Here is a 21,801-nt window from a genome sequence, read left to right on the forward strand (position 1 = left end):
GGGTTTTGTGTTTTGTTTTTTGTTTTTTTTCTTGGCTTGGCTGGCTGGGACAGAAGCTGGCTGTGGTGTGACCGAGGATGGGGTCTGGCCATCTAATACCCTGCACATGACAGGCACGGGGTGGGCACCAGGCTGGGAGAGGGATTTGCACCCTCCTAATCCGGGGGCTGCAGCCCTCCTCTGTCTTGGCCAGGGCCGTGGGAGAGGTTCGTCCCTGCCCCCATGCCCGGCAGCCCCAGCTCAGATCCCTGGCACACACCCAGGCCCTCTACTTGGGGCCTTCTCCTGCCCCGCTCACGCTCCTCACCCTCCCACCATGTGAGCAGCTTTGGGACTTAAGGGGGCAACACTGGGCCGTTTGGACTTGCTGAAATGCAGTGCTGTAAAGCACTGGGGCCGGAAGAGGAGGGCAGTGGCAGGCAGGTTTAGAGCCCGTGCTGGAGCAGAGTTAGGGGGAAGGCCCGGTAGGGGTGTAGCGCTGGAGTACTCGGGGCTTATCCTGGGCCACCCTTTCTGGGAGAAATTTGGCTGCAAGTCAGGGAGGCAAATGTGTGGGCCATGCCCCCCTTCGCCGGGCAGTAAACACACGGCCATCTCCCAGGAGACAGCCCAAACATGCCGGCCCCCCACAGTTATTTATACCAGGACTCCCTCTCCTCCTGGGCCTGGTCCGGGCCTCTCCGTCCACTCCTCAGCTGGGCGGCCTGACGAGAGGGCGCAACCCTGTCAAGGCTGGAGGCCTCAGCAGCAGGCCAGCTCCGGACGGGGCACTCACTACCTCCCCATGGCCTGTCCATGCGAGGCCCTGGGTCAGAAAGGTGCTCAGGGAGGCCAGGGCCTGGGCAGCAGGAGGAGTCTGAGGCTTGAGCCCTGGACATGCTGTCATCGGCTACGGGACTGTGGTTCTTGGCACCCCGTGTTCAGTAGGAGGGAAGAGGTCTAGACGGGTGCTTTGCAGAATGTTTTAAGCAGCCGATCTGGTTCTTTAAATGAAAAGTGGCACGGGAGCACTGTGTATAAAACAGACCAGAACACCCTGACTGGTGTTGCTCAGTAATTAGAGACTCGGCCCATGCACCAAAGGGCCACAGATTTCATTTCTGGTCAAGGGCACATACCTGGATTGCAGGTTTGATCCCCCTGCCCCGGCCAGGAGGCAGTGCAGGAGGCAGCTGATCCATATGTCTTTCTCACATCGATGTTTCTCTCTCTCTCTTTCCCCTGCCCTTCCTCCCTTCTACTCTCTCTAAAAATCAATGGAAAAGATATCCTTGGGTGAGGATTAACAAACAAAACAAAACAAAAAAGCAAAACAAAGTAGGGCTGCTCTGTGGAGTCCAGGGTGAAGGCCCAGAATTCTGCCCAGTCAGCCTGTGTGGCCCCGAATACCACCAACCCGGAGCCTGTACATGGCCCTTCTTATTCTAAAACACGTTCCAGGCAACCCTGGAGTTCCCTGGCCAAGTCCCATGCCTGTTTCCAGGGCTCTCACAGGCCTCTTTCCTGCCTCATCGCCCCAAGGGTCACTGTTGTGTGTAAGCACTCAGAGGCTCTAGGGCAGCTGTTCGCAGCCAGGGTAGAGAGAGCCTGGGAGAGCAGGCCGGCAGCCAGAGTGTAACCAAGCCCCTCCTGGTGAGGATGAGCCCCGTGTGGGAGCAGAAGAGGGACACCATGCGGCTGACCTCAGCTTCCAGCGAGGGACTCCAGGTATCCAAGGTTTTAAATTCAACTTGGCCTTCCACATCCTCCGAAGGTACATGTGTCAGGAAGGATAAGACACATTTTATTTAATAGCTTGTTAGCTTGATTCAAACTTGAATATTTAGACTTATAGTATACTAGAGGCCTGGTGGACAAAATTCATGCAAGGGGGAGGGGGAGAGTTCCCTCAGCCCAGCCTGCACCTTCTCCAATCTGGGACCTCTAGGGGGATGTCCGACTGCCGGCTTAGGCCCGATCCCTGAAATCAGACCTAAACTGGCAGTCAGACATTCTTCTCACAATCCTGGACCTCCGGCTCCTAATAGTCAGACATTCTTCTCACAATCCTGAGCCTCTGCCTGCCTGGTTGCCCTTAACTTCTCCCCCACTTGCCAGCCTGATCACCCCTAACTGTCCCCCCCAACTGCCCCCTCCCTGCCAACTCGGCTGCCCCTAACTGCCCCCCCCCCCCGCCAGCCTGGTCACACTTCACGGCCCCCCCTGCTGGCCTGGTTGCCCCCAACTACCCTCCTCCCCACCCCCACTGGTCTGGTCACCCCATGCAGCCTGCTGTTCAATCGTTTGGTCATCCCTTACTAACGCCCCTGCCAGCCTGGTGGTAGGCAGCCATCTTGTGAGGGCCTGAGGGTTAATTTGCATATTGCCTCTTTATTATATAGGATGGATCTACATTTGTATTCTTTCCCAGCTCTGTCAGTGTTTGGGGTGGGCTCACATCAGCCCTCCCTTCACCCACCCACCTCTGTAGCAACCCTAAGCCAGAAGCCCTTTCTCAGAACTCTTGGTCTTCACAGGACAGTGGGAGAAACCCAACTCACTAGCGCCCAAGGCCCTCGCAACCTGGGTCTTTCTGTTCCCTCCCAGGTACTGTCTGACTATCCACCAGGCCAGCCTGGGGTAGGGGTGGGGTTCAGAGTTGGCCTTGCCCGCGGTGGATGGATCCTAATGAGATGGTGGTGGGTGGTAGACGGAATTAGAAACAGCCTCAGCATAAGGAGGGGGCTGGGAATCTCAACCAGACGGAGAGCACACTTCTCTCCACAGCAGATCAGAGATCAGGGCGGGGCCGGGCAGGAAGGGGGGCTGCCCCAGGAGAGGAGAGAACAGGAGAGCCACCCAGGTGGAGATGTACAAGGTATGGAGGGGTGCAGTGTGGCTGAGGCTTAGTGTGGGTGCACCTCATGCTGAGCGGAGGAGCTTGGTTTTTTGGCCGTAAAGCTTACACAGCCTAACAAGTTTACAGTGCAAACAGCAAGGGAACTCTGTAGGATTGTGACTGAGAGGGGCACTCAGACTGCAAGGTAAACGGACTGGGGGTAGAATGGGGGTAGATCTGGAATTTGGTGGCCAGTGAAGAGGTGGCTGGAGGGAGGGGGAATGGAGTGAGCCCATAGCCGGACGGGAGTGGGAAGTAAGAGTCTAGGAAGAAAGAGGTGATCTCAACTCTGCCTTCTAGAACATCTTCTATCTCCTCCTCCCGTACTCTGTCTTGGTTCTTGTCTCCTCTCATCATTCCATTGCCTGGGTCTCCACGCTGGGGAAAGGGGCACCCCACCCAACAAAGCAGTCCATTTTGCATAGGTGGTGGAGTGGGAGACCACCGCATTGTGAAAGAATCTGTTCACCCATGTATTCATTCATTCGTTCACTCAACAAACATTTACCGAGAACCTACAATGCACCAAGCCCTAGTCCAGGTGTGGGAGAGATAGTGGTGAACAAGAGAGATGAAGTGGCTGCATTTAAGAAACTTAGATTCTGGGGGACCCAGGCCAGGCAGTACCCACCCTCTGGCTTTCTGGTCCCTGCCCTGGGTGCCTGAGGGTGGAGACCCCTCTGTGACGCACTCATTTGTTCCAGCTGACTGGCCATTAGCACTCATCTCTCAGGGCACTAAGGACAGGGGCCTGAGGCCCAGGGCCTCAACCCCAGGGACCACCTCGATAAGAGGCCTGGGCCCTAGTTCTTTTCATTCACATGCACTTGAAGCCCCTTACTTCCCTCACTGGCCTCAGTTTCTCTGCCAATCAGGACCTTGGGGAGCCCTAAGGAAGCGAGGGAAAGGCAGTCCGCGCCAGCATGGCCCACTGGTGGACAGCTCCTCTGACTATCCGTGGAGAGGCCAGGGACACGGTACCATCATCATTATCAGCAAAAGATAATAATAGCAACTGCCTATGGTGTCCCCTGCGTGCCAGCCTCGTGCACCTTCTCCTTTAATGTATTCCCCACAAGCAGCTCATTATGGCCAGCTGCCTCCCCTCCCCGCTTGCTTTCCGGACGAGGAAATTGAGTCTCGGTGAGGTACAATGACTGGCTCGGGGTGCGATGACTGGCTCGGTGAGGTGAAGTGACACGCGAACCGCCCCGACGCTGCTGGGAGCCCTTAAGGACGGTGCTGGGAGGGTGCTGCCTGGCACCGGCCCCTCCTGGGCACTCAGCCTCCAGGGCGGTAATCCAGCCTCAGTGCCTCCCGGACCCCTCTGGGGGGCTGGCACCACCCTGAGCCTGGGCACTGGGTGCTGCGACACCGGCCAGGGCAGCACCAGGGGCCGGATCAGGCCAGGAGGACCCGACTGAGAGCCCTGGCGCCCCTGAGCCCCGGGGCACCCCGTCCTGCACCCAGCGGGAGTGGGTGGGTGGGTGGGCGAGCCCCGGGGCAGAAGGGCATTCATCGCGCCCCCTTCCCCGCCCCCGTCCTCGGGACGCGGCGGCACCTTCACACTTTCCGCTTGGCCCGCTGCTCGCCTTTCAGGCCGCCGCGTTTTCAATTGTTAATTTGGAAACGGAAAAAGAAGCCGGCGGGCTGGGGAGGCCGCGGGGAGGTAACCGGAGCCGCCGCGCCGCGCCGCCCCTCCAGCGTGCGGTGCCGGGTGTCGCCGAATCCCCGCCCTCCCCGGCCCGGAGCCCCGCCCACCGCTGCGCCCCGCCCCACCGGCCCCGCCCCTTCTCGTTTGCCCCGCCCCGCGCCGAACCCCGGGGCCGGGGGCCGCAGACCGCGGGGGCGCCTGGGCGGGAGAGAAGGGGCCCCTGCGGGGAAGGAGGCCGAGGCCGTGCCGGGGGAGGAGTCCCCAGGAGCCCTCCCCTCCAGGATCCCCTCCCTCTCCCCCGAGGAGCCCCGCCTGGTGTCAGCCTCCCCGGCGTCCCCGAGTGAACCCAAGCCTTTCCCCAGCCCCTTGGCGCGGGAGTTCTTCCCGGCCTGGCCCCTGCCTGCAGACTGTGACACCAGGGTTCATCGGCATCCTTGACAGAGAAACTGAGTCCCAGGGAGGGACAGTCCACTTGCTCAGGGTCAGGCAGCCCAGGCTGAATTCTTGAGCCTGGCAGGGGCCAGGGTCAGAGCTGAATTCAAGCCAGTTCTTTGGGCTCTGAAAGGGGTCTGTCTCTCAGAAGAGGTGGGAAAGGGTATCTGGGAGAAGTGCATTCGGTCCCCTTCCCCTGACCCCAACAGTCTTTCTGTGGTTAATGAGCTCCTGGAAGTTCTGCTTTGGTCTACCCCGACTCCTCCTTGCTGTCATTTATATATTCAATTATAGGGGAGGTTTGGAGGTGGAAGGGAGCACCATGCAAATGAAACGTAAGAGACCCTCCTCTGGAGACTCAGAAGTCCGCCGGACTAGCAGCTTCAGGAGCTGCCCAGGGCATCTTCCCATTCGGGAAGCTGAAATCACCAGTCCCAGAGGGACCAGCAAAAAATAGGGCCCTTCTTCCTCACCCCTTCCTTAGGCTGAGGAATACACTGAGCCACCACCGTGGTTTCCCAGCTCCTCAGCTGAGTGCTGACAGAGTCAGGCCAGAGAGCCCATGGATGCAGAGGCCCAGCTCTGCCCACATCCTGTGCCTCCCCTTCTGCTGTCGCCAACTCTGACACCTCTTCCAGAGCCGCCACACAGGCTGCTGCCTTTTAGAGGACTCTGAACCGGCTGGAGCCTCAGGCTGGGCAGCCTCTCCCCTGGCCTGCCCGTGTGCTTCCAGCATCCAGCCTCAGACCCTCTTACCCACCCTTCCACCTTGGCTGTGAAACAGGCCCAGAGAAGTTGCTCTCCTGGCCCAAGGTCACACAGCAAGCCTTCCCCAGCTGAAAGAGTACATGGGAGTCAGTCTTGCTGGATTCAGTCTGGCTGGTCCTGGACTTGGGGTTCCAACGAGAAGCAAGGCTCTCGGGACAGCTCTAACCCACTGCCCCAGGTGTGGCCTGCGAATTTGCATGCTGCTTTGCTTATTAGTAGCAAAGGCATAGAAATGCCCCTTTCCCATCATGCCCCCGAAGCCTCCCACGGCGGGGGATCCTCAATGGCTGAGTCTGCAGGACTCGCAGGCTGAGCTGTCTTAGGGCCTGCACTCTCCCGGGGGCCCAGCCCCCCCTGCAGATCCTGTTCCACCTTGTCAGCTCTCGGTGTGCCCTCTCTGCTCCTGGAGTGCCGAGAACCAAGGTGGGGACTAAGCTCTTTCCCTGGGTTGGACTCTTCCCTCCCTCCTCCCTCTCCCCCCTTTGCACAGGTTCTGCTGATTCAGAGCATAGAAGGCTCCTTAGAGGTGACCCTGACCCCTGCCAGGCTCAAGTAGCTGGAGGCCTGGCCAATCCTCGAACCCAGTGCCACCCTGTCACATGCAGCAGGGAGGGCAGCAAGAGGAGGGAATGTTTGAGGTGGGGGCGAGGGGCATGAGCCTGGGTCCTTCTACAGAAAGAGGAAAGAAATTACCATAGGAAGTGGGAAATCTGGGCCCAGACCCAGCTCTGTCTCTGATCTACCGTACGATCACCGGTAGGCCATGTCCCTCTTTGGGACTCGGTGTCCCATCTACATAGTAAACAAGGTGGCTGATTGACTCTAAGGGATTTTTCAGTGCCAAAGTGTAGTCAGTTTGATAACCTCTTGCCCCCTCCACTTCCCCCTTGCACAAGTCACCATCATCTCTAACTTGATTTATACTGTTAGCTTCCTGACAGATATCATTGCCTCCTCCCTTGGCCCCTCCCCACGCCACTCAACAGCCTGTGTGATCTTTTGCAAACGTAAGTCAGATCATGTTTCCCCCCTGCACGAAATTCCCCATGTGACCTGGGGTAAAAGCCCGAGTCCTCACAGCAGCCGGCGATGACCTGCTTCACCCCTCCTCTGCCTCTGCCCTCGCAGCCTCCCGCCCCCCCTCGCTTACTCGCTCCGGAGCACTACGTCCTGGAACGCACCAGGCACCCTCTGGCTCGGGCCTCTTCGACTTGCGTCTCCCTCTTCTCCCAGACACCCACATGGCTCACACCCCCATTTCCTTCGGATCTCTGCTCCAATGTCACCTTCTCAAACCTGTTTCCCCTGGCCACTCTCTGTACAGGGACCTCCCTGGACTCCCACACCAACGTTCCTCAATCCTTTCTTCCCACGTAACGGTTCTCCATCTTCATCTGACGTTTTTGTCGATGTAAGAAACGTCCAAACCTATAGAGAATTTTATTCGTTTATTTGATCCAACTTGATGACAGGTGCGAAAAGCTCTTAGTCCGGATGAAATCTTACACCCAGCTCAGCATGTAAAACGGAGTCACCCAAATCCACATGAAGCTGGTCAGGTGGAACTGGGCAGGGGCGGGGGGTGTGGGGGGGGTCTCCATTGCCATCGTGTTTCTAAAACCCCGGCTGCCCCTATGCCACCCCTTAGTTCACTCTTACTTAGCCTCCTTCTTGGGTTCCCTACGCTCCGTTTATTTGAGGAGTCCGCACTGTGTGACCACCCTGAGCGGATGGATGGCCCCTGGTCCCCCTTGTTCCCGCCCTTGGCTCCTGTTGAGGTGTTGCTCAGCCCACTTACCTGATACACCAGGTAGCCTGGCTGGCGTGGCAGAGGGAAGCAGTGAGAACAAGGAGGAGGGGTTGGAGCGGGTCCAGGTGAGGCTGGACCAGGCTCTGGCTCAGGAAACACCCGCTCCAGAAGACACCGCCTTCCGTACCTCAGTGGGACCGAGACCATTCATTCATCCCCAAGGAGAACAGGCCTGTGGCGGCGAGGCTGGGGCAGGCTTTCGGAGCATCCGGGCAGGAGCACGTGTGGGCTTCATGGAGAGGAGGAGGGGTGAAGGCTCTGGAGCATCAGTCTCTGCCCCACATCTCTGCACCCCTGCCAACTTTCCTCTGTGGCTCTCAAAAAGGCGATCTGACTCGCTGAGCCCGGCTGAGGGGGCACCTCTCTGGGGTCGGTGTCCAGTTCTGGATGAAGCAGTGGCAGCAGGAGAGGAGCGTGGAGCCATGTGGGACCACGTGAACTTGGCCTTTCCAGGGCTGGGGTGGCTGTCAGGGCTGCCCCAGGGCTGCCCCGGTCCTCGGGCATCCTGTGCCTGCCAAGGGCCTGGCCGAGAGGATGCCAGTGGTGCTGAAATCGAGACTGTGCCCGGGGCTGGGGCAGCCCAGGGGAAGGGCCGTTCCTAATGGGGCCATCTGGAGGAGTCAACTTTGTATACTTTTTCAGGCGAAAAAGAATGCCTTTTTCCAGTTGGCCCTCCAAGAGGGGCATGTTTTTCATAGTTTGTACTATGCACTGGTGGCTGCTGTCCCCCCAGGGACATCCTCAGAGAATCTGGAACTGAGCTGAGGGACAGTCCTCGCCCCTCCACCCCGCAGCGGGAGGGTCACGGGGCTGAAGGGACTTCTTCCCGCATGGAGTTGTCCCTCACCTTCATGTTTCAGCCAGGGAAACTGAGGCTCCGGGGAGACCTCATCCCTGACCCTGAGCCCCCCACGCCGGCCCCTGGCCCAGAGGAGCCGCGGCCGCACAGCAGCCCTGGTGTGGGGCCCTGGGTCACATGCTTTTGCTCCCTTGGCCATATTTAGAATCGCTGGATCAGGGGAAACTTCTGGTCCCAGCCCCTGAGGATTCTTGGAAAGAGCCTTGCTCTGAGGCCTGGCGGACTGCCCCTCCCCTGGGCCCCCCTGCAAGAGAAAGGAAAGCCTGTTCTTCCCAGAGGAGCCCGGGCCCTCCAGGCCCCCTGCACCCCGTCAGGAGGTGCCTCCCAGAGCCAGCTGAGGTCCCTTCTGTCCGATCAGCTCTGGCTTGGGGCTTAGGAAGCCCTTTTCCACCCGAAGGCGGGGAGAGCGTGGCCTCTGGACCCTCCAGGAACCATTGCTGATGGGACAGATTGGGCCCACCTCCCCCCAGAGGGAAGACAGCACCCTGCCTTTGGGGTCCTGGCCTGGGGGCTGAGGAAGGGGCCACCTCCTCCCAAGACTGGATGGGGGTGCCAGCTGGTGGCCAAGCAGGTGGCAGACACAGGCAGGGCTGTCTGGGAGGAGGGACACTGAGAGAGGGGAGGGAGGAAGGAAGGGAGGAGCAAGGTCTGGTTCTGCATTCCCTTTAGCCTGATTTATGGGGTTGGTGGTGGAGGAGGGGTGGTCCCCCTCATCCTAAACAGCCTGCTTCCCCCTTGAGATCATCAAGGTTTAAAAACAAAAACAAAACCCAAAGTCCTCTAACCAAACCAAACCAAACGTGCAATGTGAGGAGCACCTACGATATTCTAGAATAATCTAGATCTTTCCTCCCCCTTCACTGTCGGGGATAATGGTCCTGTGTTCCCAAGGGACCCCTCTCCAGGGCCTGGTCAGTTCCCCTCTCATTCTTGTCACCGGCTGACTCTTCAGACCGTCCACCCACCCTGCTCTGCACCTCTGACAAGCGGACCTGACCTCCTCTTCACAGGGAAAGTCAACCCCCTGGCCCCCACCCTCCTCTCCCACCTCATCTCTCCCCCCTCCCGCCTGTGCCGGGGAAGCTGGCTAGGTCCTTTCCGCTCAGCACTAGCCCTTCGTCTCTCTGCTGCCCTGGGGGCAACACCCACTGACACCCCCGTTCTCTCCCACCTCTCAGCTTCCCCCTCTCTCCTTCCATCTGCCTCTCTCGTGTTAAAAAAAAAAAAAAAAAAAAAAAAAATCCCTGTGCTCTGTATCCTTCTCCAGCTTACCGATCTCAGCCACTACTCTTTGCATCAAACTTCTTAAAATAGTTATACCTCCACTCTCCGTCTCCACGTCCTCACTGGCCCTCTCCTTCCCCACCCCGCTGGGCCTGCTCCGGTCCTCTCCTCCTCCGAGGCTGCCCTGGCCGAGCACCCAGTGACCAACTTCCATGAACATTTTTCAGGCTTATCTCGCTTGACCTCTTGGCAGCATTTGACACTGCCGTCCATGCCCTCCTCCTGGAAACACTTTCTCCTCTTGGCCTGGCACCTCCCTCTCCTGGTTCCCTTCTGTCTTGCTGGCTGTTCCTTCCCAGTCTGGGATAGTAGTTAAAGTTTCTTATGTGAATGTGGCTCTGAGAGGCTAGGTGATAACCTCTTTTCTGCTGTGTACTCCGCCCTTCCCCCACGTCCCCCCCCCACACACACCATATCCCCAAGTGTCTGGCCTCCAGCATCTGTTTCTTCAGGGAACATCTCAGAGAATCTGGAACTGAGCTCAGGGCTGACCTTCTCCCTCTACCCCATTGCTGGAGAGTCATAAGGCTGACACCCCGCCTCATTCGCAGACAGGGAACTGAGGCCCAGAGAGGCAATATGGCTTGGTGGTCCTGGTGGACTTTGGACAACTTAATGCAACTTTCTTCCTGTCTTTTTCCCTTTGAAATAACCCACCATAACCCCCCTCCCCCCTTTAAAATTATAATTCAATGGCTTTAGTATGTTTGTAGAGCTGTACAACCATCATAGCGCACCATTCTGAGCCTCCAGGTCCTCGTGGGTCCGCCTTGGTTGGTGACGAGACTGCCTTTGTAGGTGGTGAGGAGTGATGGAGAATACGCATGCAGAGGGCCTGGCACAGCGCCTGGCCAGCAGGGACCCTGGGCCAGCAGGGGCGGTTACAGGGTCACGGAGGAATCAGGGAAAAGCCAATGTTGGCATGATTCCCGCCTCCCCAGCACGACTTCCCTCGCTCCCCTGCTCTGTGGCTGCTTCTGGACAATGATGTGAGCTAGGCTGGGAGCGTAGGGGGAAGAGAGGCAGATAAGGCAGTGAATACAGTTGTTTAAAAAGCCTTGAGGTAGCTAATAATTGGTCAGCCATAACCACTCCCATTAGCCAAGTCGGTGAGTTTTCAAAGTGTGGTCCCCAGAAGAGCAGCATTAGCACCCCCAGGGAACTTTGTGGGAAAGCAAATTCTCAGGCCCCACTTCACACGTACTGAAGCAAACAGACACTCTAGGAGGGGGGCCCACACATCAGCATTTTAACAAGCCCTCTTGGTGATTCTGATGCCAGCTATAGTTTGAGAACAACAGTTCTGAGCAAACCATTTGCTTGTTCCTTTGCTGCCATCCTGAATGACTGGGATAGTCACAGAATAGTGGGGTTTGGGGTCGGGAGGAGAGGCTGTGATCAGTCTCACTATAAGCCCCAGCCAGGGAGAGCCAGCCTGGCAGCGCCCGCCTGTCCCAGCTCTGCCTCGTGGGCTGGGCAAGGGATCCACATTGCCAGGCATGATGAGCAAAGATGCTCCAGAAAGTGGCTGCCAGATTGGCCTCTCTGATGGGGCGGTTATAGAGGCCCAAGTCAGCCAGCGCCTGTGTGCCATCTACACTTGTATAGATGGAGAAACTGAGGCCACAGACGGGGCCAGAGACAATCCTTGCAGACCTTATTTGTTGCATGAATGAAGCCACACTCTGATTCTGGCAGACACAATCACACCCCAGCTTAGGGCTCCTTCCCTCGTCTCTCCGTCCCTAAACTCCAGACATTGATCTCTCTTCTGCTGTCCGAAGAGTGGAAGTCTGTGTGAGCACCCCCTCAAGAAGGCCAAGGCAGCTTGGAGGTCAGCCCGAGCTTGGCTTCTAGCCCCAGCTTGGTCACTGATTCACTGTGTGATCGTGAGCAAGTGTGTCTCTTCCTGGGCCCCGTTTCCTCATCTGGAAGATAGGAACAGTTATGCAGGTGCCTAGAACACAGGATGTTCTCTCTCACGCCAAATGCATCTGCTTGGCTGTATTGAGCATCTAGGTTGAGGAAACTCCCACCCAGCACATAAAGGCAGAGGGAGGTGAAGTTCAGGGGCTATATATATATATATATATATATTAATTTTTTTACAGAAAGGAAGAGAGAGGGATAGAGAGTTAGAAACATCGATGAGAGAGAGACATCGATCAGCTGCCTCTTGCATACCCCCTACTGGGATGTGCCAGCAACCAAGGTACATGCCCTTGACCAGAATCGAACCTGGGACCTTTCAGTCCGCAGGCCGATGCTCTGTCCACTGAGCCAAACAGTTTTGGCTATTTTTAATATTTTTATTTATTTCAGAGAGGAAGGGAGAGGGAGAGAGAGACAGGAACATCAATGATAAGAGAGAATCATTGATTGGCTGCCTTTTGCACGCCCCCTACTGGGGATTGAGCCGGCAATCCAGGCATGTACCCCTGACTGGACTCGAACCTGGGACCCTTCAGTCCATAGGCTCTATCCACTGAGCCAAACCAGCCAGCAGGGGCTTTTTAAACAGCACCTATCAAATGGAGGTGGTCGGGGTCAGAGGACTGCCTTCTCTTCCCTTCTCATGAAGATGTTGGGGAGACTGACTGTTCAGAGATGGATGTGCTAAAAGCTTTGGATACCTCTTCAGTGGGTACAAACTGGGGGCTTTGATGGCATGGTGTCCTGGTGTTTGTTTAACATGTAACTCTGCTATTCATTTATTCTTTCAACAATGCTATGAAAAATAAATAAAGCAGAGTACAGGGAGAGAGAGTGCAGATGAACTGCTATTTTGGAGGGGGGAGGGGTTGGGGACTCCAAGGAAGTGATGTTTGAACAGAACTGGATGAGTAAGGGAGCAATAAATAGGCAGAGAAAACAGCTAAGTAAGTGCAAAGCCTGGAGGCGGAAATACGTTCGGTGTGTTCCCGGAAGGGCAAGGACAGCAGAATGCTGGAGCCCAGTGATCTAGGGTTGAAAGGGGAGATCAAGTTGAAGAAGTGGGGCTGCAGGCCGGATCTCAGAGGGCCTTGCTGGACATGCTGAGGGGGTGGACTTCGCCCTTGAAGTGCCAGGGGAGGTCAGTGGAGAGCTTTGAGGAGAATGATGGCTTCTGGCTTTGTATCCCAGGAAGATCACTCTGGCTGCTTGGAAGAGAGTGGTGACAATAGGGCCAGTGTGGAGACAGGGAGACCAGTCAGGGGCCAGGAGGTGATGGCTGGTGGTGAGCCGTGGCCTCCATAAGAATATATTCTGAAGGTAGAGCCCATGGAAATTTCTAAAGGACAGTACGTGGAGGGTGAGGAAAAAGAGAATCAAGGCTTAACTCAGATCTGCAGCCTGAGCCCCTGGGTCAGGGGTCTTCAAACTACGGCCCGCGGGCCACATGCGGCCTGCAGAGGAGTCTGATCTGGCCCGCCAGGTTTTTTGGGCAGTGAGCGCAGCCGAGGTGTTACAGTAGGAATTAGTAGTTCATATAGTCCGGCCCTCCAGCTCTCTGAGGGACCGTGATCTGGCCCCCACTTTAAAAAGTTTGAGGACCCCTGCCCTGGGTGGTGCCATTATTGAAATGGGGAGACTGGAGAGGAGCAAGATTTGAGGGAAACTGAGCGTGTATTTTTGGACACGTTTGGTTTGGGAGGCCATTAGACATCCAAGGAGAAACGTTGAGTAGGCAGTTGGACATGTGAGCTGGACTCTGGGGAGAGGCTCCCCTGCCGCCCCCTGCCCACCTCCTCCCCCCGCCCCCAAACACACACACCTGCTTGATGACGAAGACTGTTGTGTAAAGGGCTGGGGGAGGATTCACAGTGGGTTTTTCACCATTTGTATTTTTAAGGAAATGCATTTTAAATTTATATTAGATTGTGACTACCTCTTTCTTTCCCTTCCTTCCTCCCTTCCTTCCTCCCTTCCTTCCTTCCTTCCTTCCTTCCTTCCTTCCTTCCTTCCTTCCTCCCTTCCTTCCTTCCTCCCTTCCTTCCTTCCTCCCTTCTCCCTCCCTCCCTCCCTCCCTCCCTCCCTCTCTCCCTCCTTCCTTCCTTCCTTCCTTCCTTCCTTCCTTCCTTCCTTCCTTCCTTCCTTCCTTCCTTCCTTCCTTCCATGTGACGAGTTCCTGTCAGCAAATCCCTGCTAGGCTCTTATTTATGAAATTTTGGCCCTCCATTGACCATGAGAAGTCCATTCCAGCAGATAAATTCCTTCTCAGGGTTCACATCAAATGAACGTTTCTTCTCTGGGTCCACAATGTTAATATTTAACGGCTAGAACACTGTCAGTTTTTGAGTTGACATTAATTCAAAACTTGATAAAGTTGTTTACATTGTAAGTGTAGGGGTACAGATGAGCCATTCCAAGATGTGCTACTCTAGCATGCAGGTTCTTTCAAGCGAAAAACGTTAAAAGCCCAGAAGGCTCAGGAAGAACCTTTTGACCTTATTGCCTAAAAGGAATTTAGACAATGGACTTGCTCCGGGAGGGGAGCCATCATCCTCGATGAGTTACTGTATTTAATATCTAAAATATTAGGTGTAATTGACAGGAAGAGCCTAGAAAGACTCTTTGGTCAAAGTCATTTTTGTGACCTATTGTTTCAGGATGGCTCGATGTGCTAAACAATAACTCATCTCCCTGTGGATTACTTCTCCCTGCTTAGTGTTGACTGACATTTATACCTCATTTTGTTCTATGTCTTTGGAATTTTCATGCTTATGTGAATTCCCCAAGTGCATGTGTTGATGGTGAAATGGCACCAGGTGTTAAACTGAAGGAGTCAGACTGGACCTCCGTGCTTGAGTTCAGGCTAAGAAATAATTCAGAGCCAAGACTCAAACCGTGAGAGAAAGTTTATTTAGAAAGTCATAGAGGTAGAAGTGAGTTGTAGAAGAAATGGGCTCAGGAGACAAGTTACATAGGCAAGAGAATACCCATATTTATTCTAAAAAAAATATTATGAAATGCAGAGAAGCAAAAACCAAGTCACTCTTAACTTTGCCACCCAGAGGTAACTCGGTAACGCCCACTGACTCTTCATATACTCTCTAATAAAAGAGAAACATGCAAATTGACTGTACCTTTGCTACACCCACAAACCACTCCTACCAGCCAATCAGGGCGAGTATGCAAATCAATCCAACCAAGATGGTGGTTAATTTACATATCCAGCCAGAGCATAGACTGAAGACAGCGTAGAAAGAAACCAAGAAGGGAGCGAAGCTGTGGAGAAGGAAGCAAGCAAGCGGGGCGGCAGAGAAGAAAGGGAAGCAGGCAGGGCAGGGAGAAGGGAGAAAAGCCGAAGGAACTTCGGAGAAGGGAGGGAAGCAGATGGGGCAGCGGAAACCGAAGCAGGAAGCCCTATTGCATGAATCTTCCTGCAAGGGGCCTCTAGTATATATATATAAAAGCTAAGTGAGCAGAACAATGGAACAACCAGTTGCTTTGATGTGTATTGCAGCTACAGTCAGGCCCCCGCCCAGCCAAACTGCCTTCCTCCCCCTTCCCCTCCTGCCAGCTGCCTGCCCCCTCCCCTCCAATTTGCCCCTCCACCCCCAATACGGGGGCAAGGCCAGCTGGTTGACCTCCCATTCCCTGCTCTGCCCCATGCTGGCCAGGCCCCAATCAGCCCCAATTGAGCTGGGCCAGCCAGACCCCATCTGTGCATGAATTCATGCACCAGGCCTCTAGTACAGTATATAAAAGACACCTGCATGTTAAAATTTTTTATTACATTGCCCGTAAGGTTCTATAAGCTACTTTTTAAAATTAACTTGTTGTAAAGTGGACATTTATAGATGGGTACCCATTGGCATCGAAAGAAAAATGTTGGAAAAAAAAACTTTTCGAAATACCCAATAGGCAGCCTCTAGAGTGGCTGAGCAATGGGACTGAGGGATTACTGTCCAGCAGTGGGGTAAAGGCCCATCAAGATTTGGCTGCAGCTCTTCCTAGAGGAGGGGGCTGGATGAGAAGGCCTCAGGGAGGACCCTCTTCTCTGTGTCAGAAACAGTCTCTCTTCCCAGTGGATGTGGCTGCTGTGTTTTCAGTGGTTAATTATTGAACAGGAGGAGGCGGTGCGGGAGAGCACCGTGCCTTATGTCTTCGATGACTTGGCTCTTGTCTGGAACTGGCCAAGGAGGCCTCCTCCTCCCTCATTCATTCAAAACTCTTTATTGACATCTGCCACCTACCTCCTCCACCCAGGGGCATGTGCTGGGACGCAGCCCTATACCTGCCCTCCAAGCAGGCCCGAAGCCCCTATCCAAGGAGGTGTAAGTGGGTCAGGGGATAGCCATACCCTTTCCATGTTTTTGTCCTGTCAGTCCCTGCTTTACAGATGAGGAGACTGTCTCGGGAAGGTGGGTGAGTTCCCCAGGGCCACACACCTGGCAGGACCGAAATTCGAACCCAGGTCTCTCTGATTCCTAGCCCATGCCCCTGTCACCATGAAACATGAACACAAAGCTATGTTGAAAGTGATTTGGGCCCCATACAGGGAGACCAGCATTGCAGAGGAGAAGAGGGGGAGAGGGGGAAGGGGGGGTGTACATCCAGAGGGCTCCTGGGAGCTGCGGGAGTTGTGTGGGGGAAGGGAGCAGTCTCAGCAGGCTACCATGGTGAGGTATTTGAGGCAGAATGCAGCATCAGCAGACCTGGGTGGGGAGACTCTGGGAACATTTGGGGGAGGGTTGTGGGTCAATTCACAGGGGATGTGTTTCCAGAGAAGTCCATTCCCTCAGGTGTATCTTCCAGGACACATGCATGTCCTGTAACCACTCCCTCCCCCCCTTCCACCCCATCCCAAAAAGAAGAGCTTCCAGGAGTCCAGCGTTCCCTGTTGCTGCATCTGCAGCCCTGGTCCTCATCCTGCCTCCTCCGGGGGCCACAGCTCCGTCCTCATGCCCTTTCCCTTCTGCCCATCCACCGAAACACTAGAAACCTGGTTCTAACCTCATCCTGGACACACTGAGCAACCTTTGGCCTCAGTTTGTTCGCTGGGCCTCAGTTCCCTTATGTGTGAACTTGGGGCTGGGGCGTGGTGGGAGAGTTGGGTTCTAAAGTTCCTTCCTCATCAAACATCTGGTTCTGAGCCACTCAGTCGCTTCCCACTTCCTTCAGGGGTGGGGGGGGGGGGGTGTTCCAGGCCTCCACCTCATAGTTCCTTGATGCCTGATTCCCTTCACACTCTCTCCCCTCTGCACTCTGTATTCTTCTCTCTCTACCTGTTCTCCCTAGTCCCCTTTCCCTCCATAACTACCAGATTATGTAATTTCTTCAGCGCTCACAAAGGTAGAGGCAATTGACCCCGTTCTGCAGAGGAAGCCATGCTTCTGCCACCTCAGGTGTCATAGGGAATGGGGGTCCCTCCCTCCCTCCCTCAGCTGCTGGCCTTCCCTTTCCCCTCCCCCAATCTCTGGAGCGCTTCTCTCAAGACAGCCTCTGAACCAGGGGCTGAGGTTGTGAATGGCTGAGCCTGGAGGTGCACCTGACAGTGGGACCCTGGGCCAGTCCAGATCAACCTGCCTCTCAGAGCTGAGTGGCCACCTCTCTGAGCTGCAGCCTGCATCAAGGGCCTGGGGGCTTCTCCTTCTCCCTTCAGTACAAGCCAGGATTCCAGGGCACTCCAATTCTGAACCCTCAGCCTGCTCTGCAGATAAGCTTCTCGAACAATGCTTCCCTCCTCCTCTGACTCCACAGCCCCCCGCCGAGGCTTCTTGGCCGTTCTGCCCGCCCAGCAGTCTAACCCTCCCCTTCGTGCTGCCTTTGCAGATTTTTGCTGGTGTTCACCTGCTTGGTGTTGTCCGTGCTGTCCACTATCCAGGAGCACCAGGAACTTGCCAATGAGTGTCTCCTCATCCTGGTGAGTGCCAGAGTCCCTGTCTGAGGGAGGCCGTATCGGAGAGAGGCCTCTTACACTGCGGCTCAGAGCGTGGCTTGCTGTGCTGTGTTCCCTGAGCTGGTGGCTGCCATCTCTGGGTTTCACCTCCTGCTTTATAGCAGGTGTTGGGGTCCTCCTGCCTCTATGCCAGGGCTTAGGATGGGCTGAGAGGAGGTGAGTAGGTCCCACTCCTTCTCAGGACCCAACGTGCTAATGCCACCCTCAGACAGAAACATCTTGGAGGGGACCGCTGACAGACAGCCGCCCTTTATGTCACTGAGCCTGCTTTAGAGCCTGGGATGACTAGGAGTGGGAGGGTGGGGCGAGGAGAAAACCCCTGACAGCTCGTGGGGGCAGAGAGGACAGACTTGGATTTCAGTCTCTTTGGAAGGGGCCACCTGCCTTGGAGAATCCTCCTCGGCTCACCCAGGTGTAAGAACCTCCAGGAGAAGTGGGCTGAGGAAATCCTAGCACCCCTAACCCAGGGACTCCAGGCTGTTTCAGGGCTGGAGCCTGGGGAGAGCTCAGGCCCCTGGCCCCACAGGAATTTGTGATGATCGTGGTGTTTGGCCTGGAGTACATCATCCGTGTCTGGTCGGCGGGATGCTGCTGCCGCTACCGAGGATGGCAGGGCCGCTTCCGCTTTGCCAGAAAACCCTTCTGTGTCATAGGTAATAAGGCCTGCCCCTCCACCCCCACCCCTTTACCTGACCTGTGACCCTCCAAGCCCCAGGGTTGACACCCTGACCCCATATCTGACCCAGACCCCTGGCTGCTGGCACAGACTCAAGGGACACACACACACACACACACACACACACACACACACAGTCTCAGGAATCCCCAACCTCGGGTGTCTGGCGCGGGTGGGTTGGGTTGTTGGCGGTGGCCGTGACTGCACCACCCCCGCCCCCGCAGACTTCATCGTGTTCGTGGCCTCGGTGGCCGTCATCGCCGCGGGCACGCAGGGCAACATCTTCGCCACGTCCGCGCTGCGCAGCATGCGCTTCCTGCAGATCCTGCGCATGGTGCGCATGGACCGCCGCGGCGGCACCTGGAAGCTGCTGGGCTCCGTGGTCATGGCGCACAGCAAGGTGCGGCGGGGGCGGGGCGGGGGCGGGGCCATGGCAGGAGGGCGGGGCCATGGCAGGGGCGGGGCCGGGGTGGAGCCAGGAGGGGGCGTGGCGGGGTGGGACATGGAAGTCCTGACCCACCGCCAATGGGCGGGACAAGGCGGGGGCTGGCTGGACCAGGGATGGTCCAGGAGGCTTGGTCAGGCTAGGAGGCAGGGCCTGAGGGGAAGGGCTTGAGGGTCTCATTTAGAAATTTCTGGTTGCAGGGTCTACGTGCACAGCGAAGTGGGGAGCTGGGGCGAGTTCGAGGGTGGGATGGGGCGAGGCTAGATGTGGGGCCAGATCGAAGCCTGAAAGTGGAGTTTGAGGGCAGGGCAAGGTGGGTCTGGGGCGGAGGTCTGAGCGTGGAACCTGAGGGTCAAGGGCGGCGGCGGCGGCCCGGCTTGAAGGGCCTGGCCGTGGGAAGGAGGGGCAGAGCCTCCCCATGGGAGGGGCAGAGAAAGCCGCCTGGGAATGGCAAAGAATGGGGTGCTTTTATCCCCTTCCCAACACCTCTCAGGGACCATTCTGGGGCCTCCCACCTCTCCCAGATGGGCTCAGCGCCCCCCACTTCCCCAGCCTTTCCGCCTCGGCCCCACCTGTGGTCTCACCTGTTGCTGCTCCCGCAGGAGCTGATCACCGCCTGGTACATCGGGTTCCTGGTGCTCATCTTCGCCTCCTTCCTGGTCTATCTGGCCGAGAAGGACGCCAACTCAGACTTCTCCTCCTACGCCGACTCGCTTTGGTGGGGCACGGTACGTGAGGGTCTGTGTGAGGCCGCCTTCCCCTCTGACTTTGGTGGCCTCCGATTCGGGGTTGGGCGGACCTGTCCCTGTTCTCTCTGCTACAGCTGGGACCCCTATGATCAGTCTGTATGCTAGCTCCCCAACTTGCCCCAATGGACCTGCTGGTGCCCCGGATCTAATCCCAGATGCCAAGCCCTGTGGCCCGTGTCCCTGCATGGGGCCGGGGGGGGGGGGGGGATGGGGCCGGACTTGTCTGTGCCCCTAGCCAATCCCCATGACAAGCCCTTCTGACTAGCCCCTGGTGGGCGACCATGGGGGCCCTTCCCTCACGATCAGGCCTTCATCTCTGTGTGCCCCCAACAACTTCTTTTGGGTGGCCACGGTGACCAGCCCTGTGGGTGACCTATTTGTTTCCCAGATCACCCTGACAACCATCGGCTATGGTGACAAGACGCCTCACACGTGGCTGGGCAGGGTCCTGGCTGCCGGCTTCGCCTTACTGGGCATCTCCTTCTTTGCCTTGCCTGCCGTGAGTCCCTCTCTGCCGAGGATCGCCCAGCCTGGGGAAGGGGTCCTGGGGGCAAAGCCTGCGTCTCCGATGGGCAGAGGCTGCCTTTTGTTGCTCCCACTCCCACGTCCCCCCCAACCATGCCTTTCCCCTAGGGCATCCTGGGCTCTGGCTTTGCCCTGAAGGTGCAGGAGCAGCATCGGCAGAAGCACTTTGAGAAGCGGAGGATGCCAGCAGCCAACCTCATTCAGGTACCGGGTGCCTAGGAAGCCCCTGAGCTGAATTGGCGTGTCAACACGGTGTGCTGACTCCTGTGTCCCGGCTGCACAACTGTGACTCCGCTTTGAAGCTCAGGGAGGAAATGTGACTTTTCTGGGTCACATGCCAAGGCAGGAACAGAGCCGGGATGCTGACTCAGATTGTCGAAAATGTCCCTCTGTACCAAGTGCCCAGTTTAGGATTAGCCAGAGCTGCCCCACTGGCCGACTCCGGTCCCAACGCTGCGTGGCCTGAAGTGGAAGACAGCCTGGCTGAGAGGCCCTCGGGGCTTGGTAGAGACACCCATCAGCAGTGCTGCTTGTTCCACTCCGAACACCTTCATTCATTAATTCATTTTATAAGCACTCACACGAATGATTATTGTACCCACAAACCGAGATCGATGTCTTGAAAGAAAGAAAGAAATGGGTCTCTGACGAGCTTTTAACAGGGGACCTTGAAGGGGCAACCAGGCAAGACTACCCGAGGAGAATGATACTTGAGCTGAGAGCTGGATGATGGGCAGGTGTTAACTGGTGAAGAGGTGAAGGCGGTAGACTCGGGGGAAGGAGACAGCATGTGCAAAGGTCCGGGTGTGTTTGATGAACTTGAAGAAAGCTAGCAGGGCCGAAACAGAAAGCTGACGGAGGAGTGGGTAGTGGATAGGTGGGCCAGGCCCAGACACGGGGCCGTAGGGAGGAGTGTAGCTTTTTCCTAAGAGCCACGTGGGCAGGTCTGAAGGAGGGGAGCAGGTGACATGATCAGATTTGTGTTTTGAAAAGTGGTGAATGGACTGGACGGCGACTCGGGGTAGGTGTGGGAGACCAGAAAAGAGACTCTGGCGGCAGTCTGGGTGAGGCGGGTTGCTGGGTGACGTGAAATAGGTGAAATGGAAAGAAATGGGCAGGTTCTGCAGACTTAGGAGGTGAAAATAGGGGCATCAGGAGTGAGGGCGAGGGAGATGGCAGGGTGACTTCCAGGTGGGGTGACGCCTCCAGGCTTGCCCAGCTGGGTGCTTGATGGCCCTGCTCTCTCGAGTGGGAGCAGATGTGGAGCCTGAGGAATGTGGGTTGGCCTGGAGTCGTGGTTGGCAAACTCATTAGTCCACAGAGCCAAATATCAACAGTACAAGGATAGAAATTGCTTTTGAGAGCCAATTTTTTAAAACTTAAACTTCTCCTAATGCCACTTCTTCAAAATAGACTTGCCCAGGCCGTGGCATTTTGTGGAAGAGCCACACTCAACTCTGACGTTGAGCAGGCAGGCAGCTGGAAGGTGCCTCTGAGAGGAGAGACGTGGGCGGGGCAGCAGTGGACAGCTGTTGCATGTGGACGTAGCAAAGCCCTGGGCCTGGATGAGCTCACCTCGTGGGTAAAGGGGGAGCAGAGAAGACGGCCCAGAACTGGGCTTTCTGGAGCCTCAGCATTTCGTGGCTGGGCGGCAAACCTGAGCCAGCCAAGGAGACAGAGCAGCAGCCAGAAGAGAGGGGTAAACCTAGCGGCGTGTGGCCCTGAGCTGAGGCGTTCTGATGGGGCTGAGACAAGGGCTCTGATTTGGGTGACTCGGTGACTCAGCCTTGGCTTCTCCCTGGTCAAGTGTGTGAGTAAGAGACACCCTGCGGGGAA

General features: G+C 56.5%; 1 protein-coding gene across 3 annotated transcripts in view; it reads left to right on the plus strand.

Annotated features, from left to right (window-relative positions):
• Positions 1–21,801, plus strand: part of KCNQ4 (potassium voltage-gated channel subfamily Q member 4) — a 55,944-nt gene that overhangs the window by 14,413 nt on the left and 19,730 nt on the right. For all 3 annotated transcript variants that reach the window (XM_084871430.1, XM_084871431.1, XM_084871432.1), the window contains exons 2-7: positions 17,444–17,534; positions 18,097–18,223; positions 18,471–18,646; positions 19,294–19,419; positions 19,829–19,939; positions 20,074–20,169. In XM_084871430.1, the coding sequence (XP_084727556.1) occupies positions 17,444–17,534; positions 18,097–18,223; positions 18,471–18,646; positions 19,294–19,419; positions 19,829–19,939; positions 20,074–20,169 (727 nt within the window). The remainder of the gene's footprint in view (positions 1–17,443; positions 17,535–18,096; positions 18,224–18,470; positions 18,647–19,293; positions 19,420–19,828; positions 19,940–20,073; positions 20,170–21,801) is intronic.

This window comes from Pipistrellus hanaki (assembly GCF_964339955.1).
Source record: "Pipistrellus hanaki genome assembly, chromosome: 2".
NCBI classification, from domain to species: Eukaryota; Metazoa; Chordata; class Mammalia; order Chiroptera; family Vespertilionidae; genus Pipistrellus; species Pipistrellus hanaki.